The sequence below is a fragment of the Chanodichthys erythropterus genome, chromosome 16 (assembly GCF_024489055.1).
Source record: "Chanodichthys erythropterus isolate Z2021 chromosome 16, ASM2448905v1, whole genome shotgun sequence".
NCBI classification, from domain to species: Eukaryota; Metazoa; Chordata; class Actinopteri; order Cypriniformes; family Xenocyprididae; genus Chanodichthys; species Chanodichthys erythropterus.
In genome coordinates this window covers 17752893-17775427 of record NC_090236.1, presented here as the reverse complement: position 1 = coordinate 17775427, position 22535 = coordinate 17752893, and the positions used below count along the sequence as shown (strand labels likewise).

Here is a 22535-nt window from a genome sequence, read left to right as displayed (position 1 = left end):
ATGTTTTACTTTTGTCTAACCTTGATGGAATGAAGAATTTTGTCAGATTTTGTTCAAAATTACATCACGTGCATTTATTTTTTTATTTTTTTTTCGACTGATGTATATCAGGGCCTTACTTGGAATAAATTGTGGTCTGTGGTTGTTTTGCTTGCTTTTCTTGACTGAATTCTCTATTTCCTCTTTGTTCAGATTCAAACCCTGAAATCCATGTCAGCAGTAGTGTCAGACCACAGAGTCCCAATGGAAACGAGGGAATCACATCTAGACTGTCCAGCAGTCCCCCCAAATCCTCATTGTGGCCAAACCTGAGCTCTACTCACAAGAAAGGTACCAGAATTTGTGTCTGAATCATTTTTGGGACAGTTTTTGAGTTATGTACTAGTTTAATTAAATGTATCATTTTTATTGCTGTTAGCTTAATTCCATAACCTGAACTGAAACAGATTTGACATCGATCCTAAATGGTTGTGGTATGTCGTGTTGACAGTACCCTCGTTCACCCCACCTAAGAGCAAGCGGCAGAGGAAATATCGCAGCATCATCTCTGAAGTGTTCGATGGCACCATTGTCAGCTCAGTTCAGTGCCTGACCTGTGACCGAGTGAGTGACCTGTGTTTTTCACCCAAACATGCAAACCTCAGTTTGATTTAAAAAAAAAAGTGAACACAATCATTTTATTCTTCAGTTAGCAGAGAAAGGCATTTTAAAAATAACAGAGGACTAAGTACTTATGTGATAGACTGATATATATGGAGTTCCTGCAGATTAGCTGCTATACTTTAATTTAATATGACTTTATTATTAGTGTGACTAGAAAAACCAAGGCCTTGAGTTTTGGGGCCCGCATGGCTGATAAACAGAAACTTACATTGTATATTGTCAGAAAACCCTAAGAAATCAGCGTAAATATTGTGTAAAATAATTGGAATGTAATTTTTGTAGCAAGTGTAGCATATGAATATGCTACCATTAAAGCAAACTATTCTTGGAGTCTTAATTAATATTTTTATTCAGCAAGGACACATTAAAAATGCCTTTACTATCTCTTTTGATCAATTTAATGTTACAGAAGCTTTCTATTTCAAATAAATGCTGCTCTTTAGGACTTTCTATTCACCAAAGAATCCTGAAAAGAAAAAAAGAAGAAGAAAAAATCACAGTTTCCACAAAAATATTAAGCAACACAAATGTTTTCAACATTGATAATAATAAGAAATGTTTCTTGAGCAGCAGATCAGCATTAGAATGATTTCTGGATCATGTCACGCTGAATACTGGAGTAATGATACTGAAAAATCTGTTTTGTCATCACAGGAATAAATTACATTTTAAAATATATTATAAATATATAGAATTTGTAATATATGAACGATTTAAAATAATAACAATACTACTGTTTTACTGTATTTTTGATAAAATAAATGCAGCTTTGGGGAGCATACGAGATTTACCCAAAATTTTGAACGATAGTTTCCTTTTTTTGGATGATGATGATAATGTTCAAAATGATTTAAAAAATTTTGATCATTTGAAAAAATTATCAACATTTTTTAGTATTTAATTCATTGTCTGTGCAGATGCCAGTAATATTACATTTAATTTGTGGATATAGCTGATTAATCTCATATAAATATGTGCAGGATATGTTTGTTTTGTTTTTTACTAATTAACCCATTAATGGTTCAGTTGAGTTTAGCAGTTTTCAGCTCATTCATCTTAAGTAGTTCATCTCCAACATCAGTAATTTTGTTAATTAAATCAACACTGCTTGCATATGAAAAATGATAAGAGATAGGAGAGGAAATTGGAAAAAGATTGACATCATGATGACAGTTTTTTTTTTTTTATATAAATACAATAGAGCTCTTTTCATCAGTTGTTTTAATAGCTTTTGTTCCTGGCAGTAGTTGCAGTTACAGATTAGCATTTTAAATTAGGCTGCTCTTTTACTTGCCCCTCATGTATCAGGTTTCAGTGACTTTGGAGAACTTCCAGGACATCTCTTTGCCCATCCCAGGGAAAGAGGACCTTGCCAAGCTGCACTCTTCCTCCCACCAGACGGCTCTTGTCAAGGCTGGTTCCTGTGGAGAAGCCTACGCCCCTCAAGGCTGGATTGCTTTCGTCATGGAATATATCAAGAGGTATTGTGCGCACATTTTTCTTATGTGAGGGAGGGTGTACCCTTGTGAAAAAAGTACACTTTAGAATACTTTTAAACAATTAGATTCTAAGGGTGCTTTCACATTAGCACTTTTGGTGCGCACCCGGGTTCGATTGACGTCAGAGTTCGGTACGTTTGGATGATGTGAACACGGTCTTCTGAACTCGGGTGCGCACCCGCGAACCGTACCCGAGTCCGCTTAAAAAGGGTGGTCTGGGGTGCGGTTCAAGTGAACTCCGGTACGGTTCGCTTGTGATATGAATGCAAACGTACCAAATTGCGGAAGTGAACCGCTATTAATGCCGTATTATTTGATAAATATGTGAGTTTGTGTGTGTTTCACTCACTTTCCCAATGATCGTGAGTCACGTGCTGCAAACAGAGAGCTGTAGCGTCGCTTTTCTCATTTCTGCTCACCTTCAGCATTGTACATTCGCGGCAGATGGACGCAAGAGGCGTTATGAACAAAACCAACGGTTCAAAAACAAAAATATAAAAGTGAGGAGAGCAACGTTATGCATTTCGCCGCCTTCTCCTGTGCCATCGTTACTAAGCAACGTAGTAAACAGCTGCTGGTTTGATGACGCAAACGAACCGCGGGTCGGACCCAAATAATATAATGTGAACACAGTCCAGTGGGCGCAGGGGGAGGGGGGAGCAATCGAACTCGGGTTCGGTCCAGGCAATCGAACCAACTGTGAAAGCACCCTAAATGTTTACACAGTATTAAATGCAATTAGCTAAACTTAAGTGTTTTTTACCTACTCAAGTTGGACTTAATTACATCTTTTAATAATTTCATAATTACCTCTATTGAAATGTGGTTAAAGTTTACTGCTGAATGTACTGCATTGATGGTAAACGAAATACATTTTAACATGTATGTCATGTATTTAAACATATTTGATATAACACATTTGTAATGAAGTTGCAATTAAATTTAAAAGTAATATCGAATTACACACTAAAAACAAATCAAATTTTAAGAATTTTTTCTGTGCTTTAGTATAGTATGCTTTAGTCAACACATCAAAATAAGTGTATTTTAAAGCATGACAAAAGATTATTAAAACAATGATTTTAAAACTTTTAATTCGACGTTACAAAGTGCACTTTTTAAAAGTGTACTTAAGTGTGTCAAGAAGCATGACAGTGTACTCACTTTAAGAATACTAAAGTGGCCTTTTATGTCATTTATATTATCTGCAAGTACACTTTTTATATATACTTTTAAGATTTGAAGTACACTACAAATGCACATTCAATACAATTAAGCACACTTATTTTTCACAAGTGCTGGCTTCAGTCTTTTTGTCCATAAAATACCATTTGCAAGTATATAAACATGTATAACATTGTAGACCAAGGAAAATGACTTAACCTGTTAATTTTGGATGATTGACCCTTGTTTATTTTTGCTCAATGATTTTAGTTGGTTCTGGGGGCCTGTGGTCACGCTGCAGGACTGTCTGGCTGCCTTTTTTGCCAGGGATGAACTAAAAGGTTTGACGTTTCTCTTTCTCTCTCTAAAAGCTGAATTGTTGCCCATACTAACCAATAGCCGATCGTGCTGTTTTGAGTCTGAAATTTAAAATAAAGAAGATAAATCACCTTTTTTTTCAGGAGACAACATGTACAGCTGTGAAAAATGCAAAAAGTGAGTATGAACTTGTCGAACTTCTTGAATGTGATGGTTGCGGAAATTAAACGTTAATACTGACTCTTTGGCTGTTTCAGGTTGCGGAACGGGGTCAAATTCTGCAAAGTTCAGAGTTTGCCAGAGGTAAGTGAACAGATGAGCTATGATGGTTACTATACAGGTTCAGGCACCACATTATTTAATTCCAGAGCTTGAAAAACACAAAACAATAAACACACCACAAATGAAGTACACTAGGTCTTGGCCTTGTATCAAGGCTGCCTGAAAGAAGCATAAAGTCTGGACCCTTGAGAAATAATAGTAATATAATGGGTAATAAGGTCTGAGTCCAGAGTCTGATTTCCTACATCCAGTGGATTTATGTTTGAAGAGAGTCTAAGGATACCTTTAACCCACAATATCTGCTGCCATCTGGTAAATATGCTCAGGCTTCTGTAATTGCTAGAGCAGCCATCTTATGGGAGTCATTAGATCAGATGATTGTTCAGTACATCTGTTGAATGGCCAATGCTGGACCATGATGGAAACCCTCAACTGTTAGTACTAAACAGTCATGCTGTAAAATAGTGTTGTAGTATGAGAGACCGGTCTCGAGACCATTTTTTGAAGGTCTTGTCTCGACATCGACCTCGACCTGGTTTGTACTCGGTCTGGTTTCGGGATTTTATTTCACGACCGGTCAAGACCACAACTGTGAGGACTTCACTAAATTGCCGGTGCATTGTCTGATTTGTTTGTTAACATAATTTACTTGGTTGGATGTAAAACTTCCTTCAAATGCAATCAATAACTTATTACTAATTTGATTTATTTTCTTACTGTTGTGCCAGGTCAGAAATTAACAGGGGATTGTGTCAAAAATGTCACCAAAATTAATACAAATGCCAACAAAAATCCAAGATATGATTGCAAAAAAGTACTTCAATGAGTGCTTTTTTTATATATATTTTAATATGATGTAATTAAGTAATATCCGCAAGAGTGCTGCTACATTTCTACATTTCTCAGGCAGTAGATATGGATCTTTCAGATGAATTTGAGGAGTGCTGGTCTGGTCTTGGTCTTGTCTTGGTCTCAACCCCTCAAAGTCTTGGTCTTGTCTTGATCTCAACACACACTGGTCTTGGTCTTGACTTGGTCTCGGTTTAGGTGGTCTTGACTACAACACTACTGTAAAAATTGCCCAGGTAGTTATATTTTTATAACTACTATTTTTTGAACCGGCATGGCAAGTTCTTGCTGTTTTTATTGTAGGAAACTGACAACAGACTTGCCTGCTTTGTTAAAATTCTCTTTTCTGTCTCCCCAACAGATTTTGTGCATTCACCTCAAGCGCTTCAGACATGAACTTATGTTCTCCACCAAAATCGGCACTCATGTGTCCTTCCCTTTGGAAGGCCTCGAAATGCAGCCCTTCCTGGCCAAGGACAGCTCCGCCCAGACCACCACCTACGACCTGCTGTCAGTCATCTGTCACCACGGCACTGCCAGCAGTAAGTCGGAGCTTTTTGACGAGGGAGATGGTCATACAAGTACTATTGTCATTTACAGCAGTTATAAAAAGTAATATTCATTTTTATTATTCATATTATTATTATTTATAAATTATGGAGGCTTGTTTCCACCGTGAAATAAAAAGAAAAATAATAAAAATAGGCAATTGCGAGTTGTTCATATAATTTGCAAACTGTGAGTTTATATCTCACAATTCTTAGATGAAAAAAAAAAAAAAAAAAACAGAATTGTGAGCTATAAACTCACATTTCTGACTGTTTTCTTGCAATTGCGAGTGTCTTTCATGTAATTCTGACTTTATTTCTAACAATTCAGTTTATAGCTCACAATTCACACTTTTTTTCTCGCAATTAGGAGATTAGATTGAGTTTAGAATTCTGAGAAAATGTCAGAATTGTGAGATAAAAGTGGTTTCAGGTGGTCAAAGTTGTATCTCTTGCTGATCACTTTTTTTTATTTAAAACACAAATCCATTATACGACTTTTGCCTAGATTTTTGCCCTGATTTGCAGTCTGGACGAGTCGACACTAGTTGCTGGAAGTCAGAGCCAGACTGCAGATTTTGGGCTGATTTCACAGAAAATCTTGCACAAACTCTGATTCACAGATTCATAGTCTGAAGTTAAAAAATGGGAGTATTTCAAACAAGCCGATTTTAGAACACATTGTTTTCATTTGTCATGAGGCTCCTGTTCATGTGCGAGTTTGTTGTGTTTGGAACTCATTTAGTGTATGATGCCCAATTTTTCTCTGTAATCATTTACAAAGTCAACAAGTGTACAATGTCTAGTAAAATCTATTCAGATTATAAGAGTTGTGTAGCGTATTCTAGCCTTTATATTGATTCAATAATAGAGAAAAATATAGCTGCAAGCAGCGATACAGGGCTAAGTCCTGAATGGGCAGCAACTGCAGTGCAGAGCCAGAAGAGCAAAAACGGTACATGGAAAAAAAGATGGGTTCAGATGTACAGGTGAGAATAAACACAGAATGAAAAAAACAACAAAACAAAACAAACAAAAAACATTTCTAATCAGTGAGGTAGAAAGATTGGTACAATGCTTAAAGGAATCAAAGTGACACCACATTCAGAGTGACACAACATCAATTTTATTAAGTTGTACCAGGCAAAAAATGAACCCACAATCTTTTGATCACATCCTTATTGCTTATTGCTGTGCACCACAAGGAAGACACTCTTTCATTCAGAAAAAGGAAATTGTGAGACAAAGAGGGGACAGTGGGATCAGGAAATGTCACCAGTCTGATTCAAACTAGCATTGCATACATGAGCACCACAGCTCATTGTGTCAGTTCATGTCAGCTAATCTCCAGGCTCCAGCTCTGACGGGACTAATGTATTTAATTTGCTTTTTGTTTTGTTCAAGGTGGTCACTATATTGCCTATTGTCGGAATGAACTGAACCAGCAGTGGTACGAGTTCGATGACCAGAGCGTTACTGAGGTGTCTGAGTCCTGTGTTCAAAATGCAGAGGCATATGTGCTCTTTTACAAGTAAGAACCTACAGTACACCGACATATACAGGATTGTTTTTTTCCACTTAAAAGGGTTAAAAATAATACTTTATTAACTCTGGCCACCAATATTCAGATTCATAGACAACAAATTATTTTTTTAAACGATTATCCTCAATCTTAAATATGTGGTTACAGCCTTTATTTATTAATCAACCCTAACCATAAAGCTACTAACACCCATCATATTTCAGAACTACATTATTTCAACTGTTACCTATTTTGAATAGGTAACAGAGTAATATCTAGTATATTTGATAAATGAGTGAGTACGAAAGTAAGCAAGTACGTACGTACGTACATACAAACTATATAGATACCTTTTAAATTTTATGATAGGGGGTCCTTGTTTGGGGATCATCATATTTGGGGACTGTTGCATCTAAAAGATTGAAAACCCCTGACCTATACAACCTATTAACATTTGTGACCCGCTCTGGCGAAATGAGTCGGAAGTCGCAACGTTCTGTTTTAAGATATGGGCCGATAATGTGGAAAAACTAATCTTTTTTTTTTTTTTTTTTTTTAAGCTAATTTCAAAGAACAGACTTTCAAAAATAATCTTCCAAAGTTTCGTAGTCTAGATAATTGAGTAAAGGTATTTAAATGGCTATTAAATTTGACATGGTTTTACTAAATTCGCTGAAAATGAACTTCTCAACTCCTCTCGTCCCTTATGAGCATTTCCCGGTATCTCCTGAAACGTCACTATCTCTGCTTTCCAAATATGGTGTTACACGTTGTATAGAACCAATCAAAAAGCTTAGAAATGTAAACACACTGACATAAATGCTGATTTTTATCAACGGGAAGAAGCCCTGTTTCGACTGACAGGCACGCGATTGGTCCAGCCATCCTCCTGTCAGACTAACTGTTCGGCGCATGCACACGTGCATCGCCCGTGGTCATAATAATTTACCCCCAGCCTGGTTTAATAGAATTTATATATATAAAAATGTATTTGGTCAAATTAAGCTGTAAAATAAATAGTTTATCCCTTTAAATGCAATGGATTTCGAAAGATATCGACAAAAAAATGGGCAAAAAACTTTAAAAGCAATTTTCTCAGGTTTTCAATTGGAAAAAGAGGGCAGACGACCATAATTCAAATGGGTATATCTTTAAAACCATTCAAGGTATTACTTTGACTAGGATATCATTTTAAAGCTTATCGTCTCATCTTATCGGTCACTGTGACTCATTTTGCTGGATCAGGTCACATTTAATGGCCATGAATGAGAACATGTAAAGTAGCTAATAATCTAAATTTTATGTATGTAATGTTGCATTATTTTAAAATGTATTTTGCATTACTTACTGAATAGAATGTGTTAAAATGTGTTAATCCTATTAATTATCAGTTTATTGATTCTATTTCCAGTATTTCATGGTTTCGTGATGAACAGACAATATTTTAAGATGCAGCTGTCTTTTAGGCAGAAAAGCTCAAGGTTGTGTTCAGCAGGACAAATGGCCTTGAGTTTGTCTGTAAATCTCTGCTGTGGTGAATTGTGTGTGTGTGTTGACAGTTGCTAAATGGTGCTGATGTCATTTGTGTGTGTAACAGGAAGAGTAACGACGAGTCTCAGAAGGAGAGGCGGAAGGTGACCAGTCTGCTCAACATGATGGAGCCAAGCCTCCTGCAGTTCTACATCTCCCGCCAGTGGCTGAACAAGTTCAAAACCTTCGCTGAGCCAGGACCCATCTCAAACCATGACTTCCTGTGTGCCCACGGAGGTGAGGACCACATAACATTAGGCTCATAACATGAGAAATTCAATTTGCCTTTATCTTTTGACGTATAAGAGGTCTTTGTACCATTAAAACATCCTGCAAATTTTCTGCCTGCTATGATACTATAAGACTTTCGCTCACATTTTGGGACAATATCTTTACTTGCCTAATCAGCCATTGTTGCATCGTTACTAAAGTTTATCATATGACAACTTGTGAATTTAAACATTTAAGCAATTTTAACAAGCACACATCCACCTCTAAATCAGCTTGCGAGAACCAAACTGGGTGCTTTTTCATGCATTATTGCACTTAAACAGTCAGAAACTCACAAAATTATCTCAAAGTGCCCCTCTTGGCGAGTACTCAAATAAACACTGTCAGTGATGTCTTAAGTGAATGTAAACGGTTAAAAAAAAAAAAACGCATGTGTATCAGTATATTGGATCTGTGCATTAGCTCTTAAAGTGACAGCATTCTAATATTCCTGCTTCTGTTAATCAGACAACAAAAGATGGCAAGAATAATTAATCTGTATTTAATTCATACAATGAAATATTCAATTTATTCAATTTCTGTAGTATTGTCCTGTACCTGAATACTTTAGACCTACCTGAAAACCTTATTTTTTCTCTTTATTTCATTTGTATGTTTATTTTATTGTATTAATTTTTGCTTATGCCTGTAATTAGTTTATTTGTTCTTGTTTACTTGTCTTTTTTGTATATTCAATTCAAGGTTAAAATCAAGCTCCCTTGCGCAGCAAAATTACCCCAATTCAGGCCTGTTTTTTTTTTTTTTTTTTTTGTGCAAAAACAAAAACCTATTAACATTATAAGTGAACCTCAAGGAACATATTAAAATAATTTTAAAAAATCCATGTCATGTCCCCTTTAAGATCTGGTCCTTTCCTACTTTTCCCATTGTACATTACCAGATATAATTACAGATTCTACCAGCATTACAGAGGTCAAGTGGCACCACATCGTTTTCACTGATTATGTTTGTTTTTCCTCTTTTCTCCTCTCCTTTTTACTCTACTAAACATGAGAGTGCAGTATAAGCTCAGCGAATAGATGAGAATCTCTTCAGAAAGCATTTCAAAGGCCTTTTCCTCCCCTTGATCTGATTTGTTTGAAATGATTCAAATAAATTTAAAGGAAAAGATCTGAGATGAATTATTTATAAATCTTCTTGAGATTTAGTGTTGAATTTTAGAGGAGAGATAGCCTTTTGGTCATACGAGTAGAAAAAAAATTAATGAGACCTCTTGTTTTTTTTTTTCTCCAACAGGTATTCCTCCAAATAAAGCCACGTCCATTGATGATCTTGTTATGATGCTTCCCCAAAGTGTATGGGATCATCTGTATAGCAGGTAAGCGTTTGTCTCTGCTCTTTTGATGACTTCGTACAGAAGTTCAAGTTCTTATTAAATGCTAATTGTCGACATGCTGTTGTTTAGGTACGGAGGCGGCCCCGCTGTCAATCACTTGTATGTCTGCCACACCTGCCAGACCGAGATTGAGAAGCTGGAGAAACGCCGCAAGAATGAACTGGACATGTTTGTTCGGGTAGGAGCTACAGTGTCAATAGATTAAAGGGACAGTGAAGAGTGTCTGGCCGTTTTAGTTAATCTAACGCCTGGACTGTTATCTGTGAACACACCCACGACCCCAACACCTCCCTCTCAGCCTGAGATCGCAGTGTGACCCCCACCCCTCTCCTCCAAAATGGTAGTCATTATTAATGCATGAGAACAAAAGTACTTGATTTTAGCTAGAGACACTCAACAAAGGAGGCCAAAGAAAAGATAATGTGGACTTTTGTCTAGGGATGCACCAATATTAAAATTCTATCTGATATGCTAAGCCAATTAGGGCTAATTATTTTGATAATTGACTAATCTGTCATACGTAATTACGTATCGGCAGGATTTGTAATCAATGCATCAAGAAAATGTGAATTATTACACTCTTAGCTCCATCTGTTTGAGGCATGTGTGAGACGTGAGCACAATGGTCATAGCTGTCTAGTGCAGGGGTTCTTGTCATTAAATACTCGCCCTCATGTCGTTCCAAACCTGTAAGACCTTTGTTCATCTTCAGAACACAAATAAAGATATTTGTGAGATATAGATATATAAAGAGGTTTTTTATCCTCAATATAAAGTAATGAAATTACCACATTCAAGGTCCAGAAAAGTAGTTAAAATAAAAACGTTGTTAAAATAGTCAGCGTGACTACAGTGGTTCAACCTTAATGTTATGAAGCGACGAGAATACTCAAAAAAAAAAAAAAAAAAATGACTTTATTCAAATTCGTCTACCCTGCACAGTATTGGCCGATGCTGGTCATGTGAGCAAGCACAATGCATGCGTGTGATGCTGACACAGGAGCTGGCCAATACTGAGCCAGCGTTCGGACGTAAACACGGAAGCGATGAACTAAGTTCAATGTGTCAACTGTGTACGAGTCTGACAGGGTAGAGACGAATTTGTTGAATAAATTAGTTTTTTGTTTTGTTTTTGCACACAAAAAGTATTCTCATCGCTTCCTAACATTAAGGTTTAACCACTGTAGTCATGTTAACTATTTTAATGATGTTTTTACTACTCTTCTGGACCTTGAACGTGGTAATTTCATTGTTTTCTATTGAGGATAAAAAAAAAATTTAAAAAAATTTAAAAAAATAAATAAAGAAAAAACCTCTTGGATTTCATCAAAAATATCTTAATTTGTGTTTCGAAGATGAACGAAGTTCTTAAGGGTTTGGAACGACATGATGGTGAGTATTTAAATTAAAATTTTCGGTGAACTAATCTTTTAGCTCTGGCCCTCGATGTCCACTTTCCTGCAGCATTTTGCTCCAGCCCTAATCAAACACACCTGAACAAAATCAAGGTCTTCAGGATTGTTTTAAAGTTATAGGAAGGTGAGTTTAATCAAGGTTGGAGCGAAAGTCTGCAGGAAGTGGCAGTTGAACAATAATGCAATATTTCATGAAGAAATGCTCAGGTAATGGATTCTTTTTTTTTTTTTTTTTTTTTAAACATCTCATGGTCTCATGTGCTTTCTTCTCTTCCCCCCCTCTCTTCTGTCCTTCATGTAGCTCAATAAGGCGTTTCAGGAGGAGGAGTCTCCTGTGGTGATATACTGTATCAGCATGCAGTGGTTCCGGGAATGGGAAGGTTTTGTCAAAGGCAAGGACATTGGTAGGTCATTTCTCATCCCTGCTGCTGATACTTCTAAACTATCTGAACGTTTGAAATTGAATATTAGCATCATGTTCTGTGGTTATTGATCAATAAGGAATTCTTGAAGAACCTCATTATAGCTTTTAGTCGCATTTCACATTTGGTTGGGATATTTGGTGTGTTTCTGATGATGGATGGTCTTGTGTCTTTCAGATCCACCAGGGCCAATTGATAACTCCAAGATTGCTATAAATAAAAATGGACACATCACATTAAAGCCAGGTAATGTTTACCATCAGGATCTTTTTAAGTAATCATGAAATGGCATTCGTATCCCATTTTCATATCCCACTTCCTCAATTTGACAATCATTACAAACCTGTATGACTTTCTTCTGAAACATACAATGTTGTTTGGACCTCGACATTCTTCAGAATATCTTTTGTGACTCTCAGAAGAAACAAAAACGATAATGGTTAAACTGATATTCACAATTATTTTGATAAAAAAAAAAAAAATAGGGTCGTGATTATTAATCACGATTGTTCTCATTTGACACATTTCTTTTCACATTTTACAAAGAATGTGAATCCATATGCTTGATTTATTATATTTATCATTAACATTAACATACTCCGTACAAAACCTTAGGAAACTTCTCTCAAAAGCTAAAACAGTGAAATTCCTATTAGTAATTCCAATCATTCCAAATTGTTAACGATGTTATATTAAAACAACAAAAAGTCACAAAGGTTGCGTTAAGTGCTTTTATTCAGCAACCACAATATTCATGTCTTTCTTTCTTCAGTCAAAAAGAAATTTAAGGTTTTTGAGGAAAACATTCCAGGATTCTTCTCCATATAGTGGACTTCAGCGGGGGTTCACTGGGTGGAAGGTCCAAATTGCAGTTTCAGTGCAGCTTCAAAGTGCACTACGGGATCCCAGACGAGGAATAAGGGTCTTATCATATGAAACAATCGATGTAATAAATCGATGTAAAATAAAAATGTATATACTTTTTAACCACAAATGCTTGTCTTGCACTAGCTCTGCGATCCGCACGCATGACGTAATCACGTTACAAAGGTCATGCATGACATAAGCAGAAGTACCGATCCAGTGTCTACAAAGCGAACGTGCAAAGATTAAGCTAAACACCCTTTACAAAAAAAAAAAAAAAGAAAGAAAAGTAAAACAACGATATTGAATGATTTTGAAGTTGGAGGAGAAAATTTGTTTTTCGCCCTACCGCGGTACTTCCACCTATGTCAAGCGTGACTTTTCAACGTAATGCGTGGCGCGTCGCAGAGCAGTGCAAGATGAGCATTTGTGTTTAAAAGTATATACTTTATTTATTATTATTTTTTTTTTTTTTTTTTTTTAATGACCGATCGTTTCGCTAGAGAAGACCCTTATTATTTTCCTGGGATCACATAAAGCCCTTTGAAGCTGCACTGAAACTGCAGTTTGGACCTTCAGTGGACCCCACTGAAGTCCACTATATGGAGAAAAATCCTGGAATGTTTTCCTCAAAACTTTAATTTCTTTTCGACTGAAGAATGAAAGATGGACATCTTGGATGGAAGGGGTGAGTAAATTATCAGGAAATTTTCATTCAGAAGTGAACTAATCTTTTAATAACTTTTTAACACATCCTGCACTTTTTCTCATTCATGCATATTCTATTTGTAAAATAAAATTATATATATATATATATATATATATATATATATATATATATATATATATATATATATATATATATATAATATTTTTTTTTTTTTTTTTTTTTTTTTAAATCTTGATTCTTCTTTTTTTATGCATCGGTGCCGAATTGTTCATATCAGCATCACAATGTATCGTAAAAACTATTATATTCCACAGCTCTAGCCAGAAAATGTGTCCGAACTCTGATTGGAGGAATTAACACCAATCTGGCAAAAGCATGAACAGAAATGAGGGGGAAATGAGGGGGGGAAATCAGGATAAATAACCAACAAACTGATAGTTAAAACTATCATGCTTAAAGGGTTAGTTCACCCAAAAATCAAAATTCATTTATTCACTCTAATATCGTTTCAAACCTGTAAGACCCGTAAGATTTTTTTTTTTTTAATGAAATCGGAGAGATTTCTGTCCCTGCATTGAAAGTCTATTCACATAATACTCTACAGTTCAAAACGGTAATAAAGACTGTAAAATGTTACCAAATTTGTGTGCTCTATGTACATCATATTAAAGGTGCTAAAGAGGATGTTTTGTTTTATACATTTTTGCAATATTACTTGAAACTGTCTTTACTAACTGATAAAAGACTTTTTATTAGGTGCACTGAAAGGAATAATATTAATATACATCATCTGTGCACGAGGTAGGGCTTTAAAAACATCAGCCAATCGTTTACGTGATCATCGCGTACAAGAATTTAGTTTTTGGGTGAACTGACACAGATGAATGGATTAAAATTTTAAATTGTGATCACAATTAAAATATGATTATTCGTGCAGCCCTACAATAGTGTGCTTACTTTACTTGTATCAAGAACCAAACACCTTTGCTCAACAAAACAAACTAACACATTTTGCTTATTTTATGCTTTAACAGGTGCTGATTCAGGTCAGATATCAGAAGAGACCTGGAACTTCCTCCATTCCATTCACGGAGGAGGGCCGGTGGTGACCGTGCGGCCCAGCGTCAGCCATCAGGAGTCCGAGAGTTCTCAAGCAGAGGAGAAGATCGAAGTGGAGACACGCTCTGTGTAGTTGTGCTGAGATGCTGCTGGGCCGCAAGGGGACCGACAAACACTTATTTTGCACTTCACTTTTGTTTTCAAGGATACTAGCAAAGGACCTTACAGCTTCACCTCATCATACACACTCTCTGTACCCTTTATGACTGTTCTTTATAGCAGACGGATGGATTAAACATCCTCCAGTGTGCTTTAAATTTGTATATATCGTGCATATCCACATCCTCTTGACACTAGAAACCAATTAGACTTAAGACACATTTTCACAGTCCATTAATGCATTTGATTTCTGTGTGCAGCTGCATTCATGACAGATTTTGCTTCGCCCAAACCAAATAGACCATAATTTGAAAAATTCCACTGCATCTGTACATATTTTTGAGGTACTGCCTCACTTAAGAAAATGAAAGAATATGTTGTCTTAGTGGATGAAAACTTCATGTTTTGGGTATGAAGGGATACTAAAATGCTATGTAGTCTCAGGAAAGAACATTATTTTTTTTTGTTTTGTTTTGCACTGTACTGTAGATTCAAAAGGTGCATGCTTCAGCTCTGATGTTCAATATGTATTTGAATGTACTAGTACTTAAAGAACACACGTTCCTGCACTAAATGTTATTTATTCCAGAGGGGTATGATTATTCTGGCATTCATGGATGTTTTCTTTGTTCGAAAATGATTTGACAAGCTAAATCAAAGCAGAATGCACGCTAATAGGAATGATGTGGCACATTATGCTGGCAAGAAAATCAAATCCTCATTTTTATTTGTATTGCATAGCTGTGCCCAGTGGGTTGCATGGAGATGCAAACAATAAGGCGCACATTTGAACACATCAATGGCTGTCTTGTTTAAAAATGCTATGTAAAAGGAAAAAAAAAAAAAAAGATCAATTAAATCCTGCTGCCGCACATGTACATTCAAGGCATTATTTAATGTATAGAAGGATGTTTTTTCAATATTAATTGTCCGCAGAGATGAAAGCTGTATCTGAGTGGCTACTATTAAACCTAAAACTTATGCTGTCAATATCTGTCATCATTCGTATGAGCTGAAATGTAAGAAACTAATATGAATTCATTTGTTCTGTGAATTGATAAATTTCACAAAACCTGTCTGAGTAGTATTTCACCCCAAAATCAAAGAAAAAATAATAAATGATATAAAAAAAATGATGATTAGGACTGATTAGGACTTTTTTTGACATTGTGATATTTTCATGACAGTTAAGCACATTTGCTGCAGTTCATAATGCATTTAGATGTTTTATTTTTATGGTTTTCTGAATTCCCATTAATCTCATGATTCTCATTACTGAAATATGTTAAGAAATTGCTGTTGTAGTACCTCACTGTTTTGTTGTTTTCATTACAGTAAGGAGAATTAGATTTTCGTGCTTTTCATGAAAATAAAAATTCATGATAATTTCTTATTTTCTACTCTTGGTTTTGGGGAGAAATATAGCAGGTTTTGCATGATTCACACAATGTTGTACAGGAGTTTTAAATATTTAAGATACAGACCCCCAAATATGATGATCTTTGAGTGAGGGACCCCTATTCTAAAGTATAAAAGGCATCTGTGTAATTCTTTGTATAAAAAGACAAAAAAAAAAAAAAAAACATAAATATGTAAATATTTGGAAATATTTATGTGCTATGGAGCCCCTAAAGAAATATGGTGATGAAAAAAAAGTCAATCCATTTTCGTTCTCACAAATGTTTGCATTTCCCAAAGAAAGTTTGGCGAGGAAACGCAAAGTTTCTCTGAGGGATGCAAAAGCATTGAAATATATTTTTGCCTCCCATCTAATATTTCCTTTTAGGGGCTCCTTAAGTTTCTATTAAGTTACATTATTTCATTTTCTATTCTTATTGCTGTAGTGTTAAATGCATATTTTTTATTCATTTATTTGTTTATTATATATATATATATATATATATATATATATATATATATATATATATATATATATATATATATATATAATCAGTATAATCAGTAATTTTCTCTAAACATTTCCACGGACCTCTTAGCACCTCTTAGTAGAAAATGCTTATAAAATATACAGGTCAAGGCATTATTTTGACTGTGAACTTAATTCATTGACATGAGCCAGATGTAAAATTAAAGTAGTTTACTGAGCCCTAAATAGCACTGGTGTAATCTAGCCATTATTTTCCCTCGTGGACAGATCAATAACATATAGGAATAGTGCATTCTTCAGTACAATATGCTGCTCATCATCAGGCTGAAATGGTCGGTAAGGTCGGTGCTGACAGCAGAGCTCTTGAGAGCCGGTCATTATGAAAGCAGCAAGCGTGTGGGCCGCGGCTGCTGTCCTGTACAGTATCGCAGTGAGCGGGATTGTGGGATTCACATTCACAGCAGCACCGAAAGAGAAAAAAACATGGCGGCTGCCGAATGTGCAGCAAACGATTTGCGGAAGTGAGGTAAGTGTAATTCTGTAGCTTCATAAACCCTTTTACATTGAATTATCCGTCACTCAAGTCCAATTCCCTGAGTTTATCTAGAAGTTAAAGCAGACTCTGGTGCAGGAACCGCTACGATTGTAGCAGTTCGAGCGGATTTGATGGGCAAAGTTGTTGCGGCTGATCAGTTGTGTATGTGCACGCTGCCCCCGCTCCTCTGCACTGTTACACGCTAGCCAGTTAGCTTCAACATTTAGGCCTTTTATCTTAAAAAGTAATTTAATCACCTGCTCTGCGGATTGCGTTTATATGACACGGGGAAATAACACATTTTCCGTTCGTTAACAAGTGTTATGAACGTGCGTTAGAAAGGGTGCGCCAAATTCGTTAGCATTAGCATGCTAAAGTGTGTATTATCTTCATTAGTGCTCCTAGCCATAATGCTAATTAGTGGATGAGTTGTGGAAAAAATCCTAATTGTTTGTTCTCACTGTTGCGTGGACGTTTAACCGATAAGTGTGTTTTATTGTTTATAGCGCAAAATGAAAGTAATTGCGCTTCCTGTGAATGCAGTAGTTAGCAGGTGAGCTAATACAACCCTGCGGACACATTTGTTTTGTTCAGTTAAACGGTTAGTTATTTCTAAAAAAACATGTGTTTTAAAATTCTTAATTATGTGCATGAAGCAAACGTGTTGCATTAGAGACTAATTCAAGAGTTGAGATCCGCTCAGAAATCAGCAGAACTGGAGAAACTTGCACGGGGGTTTGAGAGGCACAGCCGGGCGGCACATCATGCCGAGCCGCGGATGCGGTGTTGCCGGAGAGGCCCGTTAAAAGCAGTTGAAGGAGATAATGTTTTCTTCTTACGGCTGTTCTAGATAAATAACGGTGAGTTAATAATCTACAGTAGTGCTTAAGTCACTGTTTGTTAGTGTGTCCGCTTTATGAAGGCAAACCCGTTTCTGAGGAGAACATCTCATTCTAAGAACAGGTTTTTAATGAGGGTTTTATCAATTTTCAGACACTGAGCCAAACTGGGTTCTCTGAAACCACTGCGACGAGCAATTTAGAAAACATGCTGAGCTGCACAGAGGGCGAGTGCTTTCTCCGCGTTGTCATTTGGACAGAGTTGGGCTGTTTTGTGATAGTTCATTGGCGAGCACGTGTCAATTTAAAGTTCTTCGCCACGCGCGCGAGCTGAAAGATTATTCAGGAAGTTTCAAATTCTTGACGCGTGCGGCGCAGAGCGCGAGCAGAATGACAGCCGCATATTTCATGTCTATAAAAACTGTAAGTTTTGAGGACAAGTTGGCGTTTATCTCACTCCTATGGGATGTTCCACCTCTTCGAGTTTCTGTTGTCACCTGTCAGTGACTGAGGTAGTGTCTGTTCTTGTTTAGACAAGGTGTGATGTACGAAAAAATGTCTCGATTCTAATTTGTCCATTATTTATTCATTTAATCGGATAAAGTAATTTTAATAATAAAAAAATACATTATACATTATTTCCCAAATTGTTTAACATCCTGTCCAATGTGGAATCGAATGTTTTTACTTTTTCACCATTATCAATTAGTTGCAGCCCTAAAAATGCGTATTTAAATTATTCGTAATTATTGCAGTGTATTTCCATGTACAGTTCTGTATGCTTGACGCATAATACATACCTATATTTTACTGAGTAACAGTGCAATTTTAGCTAATGTCCATGTGCTTGACTCACTTATGATATTAAAGTAATAAATAGTAAATCCAAAAATAAAAATCATGTCATTATTTACTCACCCTCATTTTGTTCCAAACCTATGTTATTTTTCAGCACTATATATATAGTTCAGTTCAGTTCAGTTACAGAGACACAACTGTAAAGCCTCGAAAAAGAATAAATAAAACTAGTCCATATGCTTTATGCAGTATTTACCAATTCTTATAAAGATAAACAATATCACTGAAGAGTTAAGACATAAATCTCATTCACATTCATTATACATATTCTAAAATGTTGAATTTTTGTGCCGGGCCAGCATTGAAGTCATTGATGTGTCATAAACGGACAGGTAGAACAATTTAAAACAGACTTAAAGGTACAGTATGTAATAATTTTGTCCGCTAGAGGTCGCTAGAAGCCTATTCAAAACAAAGACGTAGCTTGATGCCAAGTTTGAGCGCGGAATCTTGGGACATGTGGTCTCCATCTCAACGGATGGTGCAAAAGAATAGGGATTGGAGTTGGAAAGAAATCATGCTTATGGATGCGATTATTAACGTTACTGTAGTATGAAGCAGAGCAGGAGCGAGTGTTGTGGGAGCTGAACGAGGCCGCTGGAGCGATTGCGCAAGACACGCATCACGAGCAGCGGAACTTTTATTATGCCACTGTTGCCGGCGCTTGCTTCCGCTTTTGCGATCATGAGTATGAGGTAACGCAGCTCTGTTTATCATATTAGATACATTTGAAAGTGTTGAAAATGACGTTATAACGTTACTCTGTGAGTTCGCTCGGCGGTTGCTGTGAGACACTGTTGCACACTGCAGTAAGATAAGACAATTTTAGAATATCATATTAATAAATGCTGGATGTCTTGTGTTGATAAATGGCACGCAATTCATTTTAAAATGTATTGTATGATGGAGAAAATTACTGTTACTAAAAATAAAGCTGCATCTGATTATGCTATGTTAGCTACTTCACAAAATAGTGTTTTTCTCTGAGGCATGGTGAAGCATGGTACTTGCAAAAAATCAAGAAAATTGATTTAAACCATAAGACTAAACTTGTTGAGCTATATAGCAACAATTTGTTTTCTGTCTATAAGTATATCAAAACAGTTGTTCCCTTAATTGTCTATTAAAACATGTAATATATTAAAGCATCTTTGGTGTTTCCATGGTTTCTACAAAATAAAACCGGAAACCGACACAATTGACAGGCGACTCCTCACACGTCCTGGAGTCACGATTTACAAATAGTTGGAAACATTTGGGATATTAAAGGTACTGAAGTGAACAAAATATATAACACTGGCCTAGTGGTTTTTGGATATTTTACTGCAAAAATACTACATATTGCACCTTTAAATTTAAGTCCAAACTAGGAAGATTTGTAATATAGTGTACAAGTTGTATAATTTGATGATGCTTGTATGGTGTCCTGCTAAAAAGATGAACAGCTGGTTTGGAACAATATGAGGAAGAATATATAATGTGTGACCTACTCTTTCTACTTTTAACTTGTATTTGGACAATGCCAGACGTCATGAAGCGTCTCCATTGGCTGTCATAAGAACAATAAGAGCCGCTGCACAGATGGGCTGCTGGGGTCTGAGTGATTTCTTCAGTGCATTTTTAGTGTTCACTAATTCTGCCAGTAATCCAGAGAGTCTGTTTCTGTTTAAACCGAGCAAGGTCAGAACTGAGATCTCATTTTTTATTTTTTATTCAATTTTTCGTTTATTAGCTGATTTTATTCAGAAGAGTTGTATAAGTTTTGTCTGAAAGTGTTGTTTGAAGGGACTCAATTTACTATTTAGTCATCCTCATGTTCCAAATACACAAGCATATAGTGACCAGTGACTTTTATAACTTTCAATTGCGCCTCCACATATATAAACCTGCCACATTGCAGTTGGTCAAGAGTGACATGGCATTTGCCATTGTTGGTGTCAGAACCAACGTGACAATATTGTTGGGGTACCCATTTAATACATTGGTTCTTAACCTTTTTTGAGTTGATGCCCCGTTGTCCAACACAATATTCAAAGGCCTCCCCATATAGAGTGCTGCATTGATGATGTATTTTTGTAGGTCAGTGTGGAAGTTGGCATCACCTTGGTTCCCTCACCAAAAATCCAAAAGGATTTTTGCAGAAAATGAGCTCTGTGACCAACAAAAGTTTGATACTTACACGTTTTGTTCATCATGATAATCTTCACAAATGAACACAACTTCTATGAATTTTGAAGCCTAAATGCCATCGCCAGAAGTAAAAAGGTTGACGTAGGATATAAACAAATTATACCACAGTTGCAAGAGCATCACCTCTAAGCTTCCAACAACTGTTTTTAGTCTTTATTTAAAAAACATTTTCCCTGAAAGTTTGGTTTGATGGTTTTTCATGTCCCAGACAACTTGTGTAGTCCCATTTAGCCACTTGTTAGCAACCAGCTTTTCCAATACATGTAAAAGATTTAAAAAAATAACAAAGGGGTCGGTACTTCGGTCAGTAGTGAAGTTGGTACTGAAATTTTAAAAATGTGACAATTCGCATTTCTGCAGTACCGCTAAATAATACAGAGTACCGGGTGTATTCGGTACCCGCTGATACAGTAGGTGGCTGTGTATCTGTGTAAGTGCTCTGTGAAGAGCGTCAGAGGTTTCTTTTTACAATGTTTCAATAAGAGACACAGCGCTGTGCAGTGTAGATGGCTTTTTTATTGCGAGAGTTTTCACAGGAGTGTAGATCTCAGTGAGCAGACACTGAATGTAGCCTAAGTTATTGACAGCTTCAGTGATTATGAAGGCCCGTATACAATTTCATACACAATTGTAATTCAAAGTGCTTTACATAAAAAGGAATAACAATAATCTAAATAATTACAGCAGATTAAAAGTAGCATGTGTAACAACAGAAATAAAAGTAGAGAATAAAAATTGATATCAAATTTACTAAAACAATTTAGTATATAAAAAAGATGATGCATAAATAAAATGCACTGCAATCATTTTGGACGTAGCACAGTGTTCATTCAGCAAAAGCACAGCCAAACAGACAGCAGACATACTAGTACCATGACAACCTTACGAAGCATTTAACCAAAAAACCCATTCAAAAATCCCATTGATTTTAGGACAATGGAAGCAGAAGTGCTATAATGCTAACTTGTTTCTGAATTTTGGCTTACAAAAATATATCATTCTTGCAGTGATTTATTGGCTAAGACATTTATCTGGTATGTCTGCTGTCATTTTGACAAAGTTGTTAATAATTATTTACTAACAGCAACTGGGAGTGTTGATGTATTAAAAATAATTAACCACAATTAAAGTTGTAATATGTACGAATTTTACAGTAAAATATCCAAAAAACACTAGGCCAGTGTTATATATTTTGTTCACTTGAGTATTTCCAATATCCCAAATGTTTCCAACTATTTGTAAATCATGGGAAATTGCAATTTTAACCAAGACTCCGGGACGTGTGAGTCGCCTGTCATGCGTTATCCTCGGTTTCCGGTTTTATTTTGTAGAAACCAATGTGTGACACCAAAGTGACACCAATGACACTTTAATATATTACACATTTTAATAGACAAGGGAACAACTGTTTGGTTACATTTATAGACAGAAACTAATATAGCTCAACACGTTTGGTCTTAAAATCTAATTTTTTTTTTTTTTTTTTGTGAGTACCATGCTTTACCATGCCTCAGAGAAAAACACTACTTTGTGAAGTAACTAACAGAGCATAATCAGATGCAGCTTTATTTTTAGTAACAGTAATACAGAATTTTCTCCATCATACAATGTATTTTAAAATTAATTACATGCCA

General features: G+C 36.0%; 2 protein-coding genes across 2 annotated transcripts in view; both read left to right on the top strand.

Annotated features, from left to right (window-relative positions):
* The window catches only part of usp33 (ubiquitin specific peptidase 33), a 37102-nt gene extending 21399 nt beyond the window's left edge, over positions 1-15703 (top strand). The window contains exons 11-24 of the mRNA XM_067362066.1: positions 193-330; positions 491-603; positions 1972-2144; positions 3597-3667; positions 3788-3821; positions 3902-3947; positions 5137-5317; positions 6728-6854; positions 8443-8612; positions 9903-9984; positions 10072-10180; positions 11719-11821; positions 12017-12085; positions 14408-15703. Coding sequence (XP_067218167.1) covers positions 193-330; positions 491-603; positions 1972-2144; positions 3597-3667; positions 3788-3821; positions 3902-3947; positions 5137-5317; positions 6728-6854; positions 8443-8612; positions 9903-9984; positions 10072-10180; positions 11719-11821; positions 12017-12085; positions 14408-14565 — 1574 coding nt within the window. The 3' untranslated portion in view covers positions 14566-15703. The remainder of the gene's footprint in view (positions 1-192; positions 331-490; positions 604-1971; positions 2145-3596; positions 3668-3787; positions 3822-3901; positions 3948-5136; positions 5318-6727; positions 6855-8442; positions 8613-9902; positions 9985-10071; positions 10181-11718; positions 11822-12016; positions 12086-14407) is intronic.
* Positions 15704-16829: 1126 nt separating this feature from the next.
* Positions 16830-22535, top strand: part of zzz3 (zinc finger, ZZ-type containing 3) — a 28941-nt gene continuing 23235 nt past the window's right edge. The window contains exon 1 of the mRNA XM_067362590.1: positions 16830-17005. The gene's annotated coding sequence lies outside the window, so the exon portion shown is untranslated. The remainder of the gene's footprint in view (positions 17006-22535) is intronic.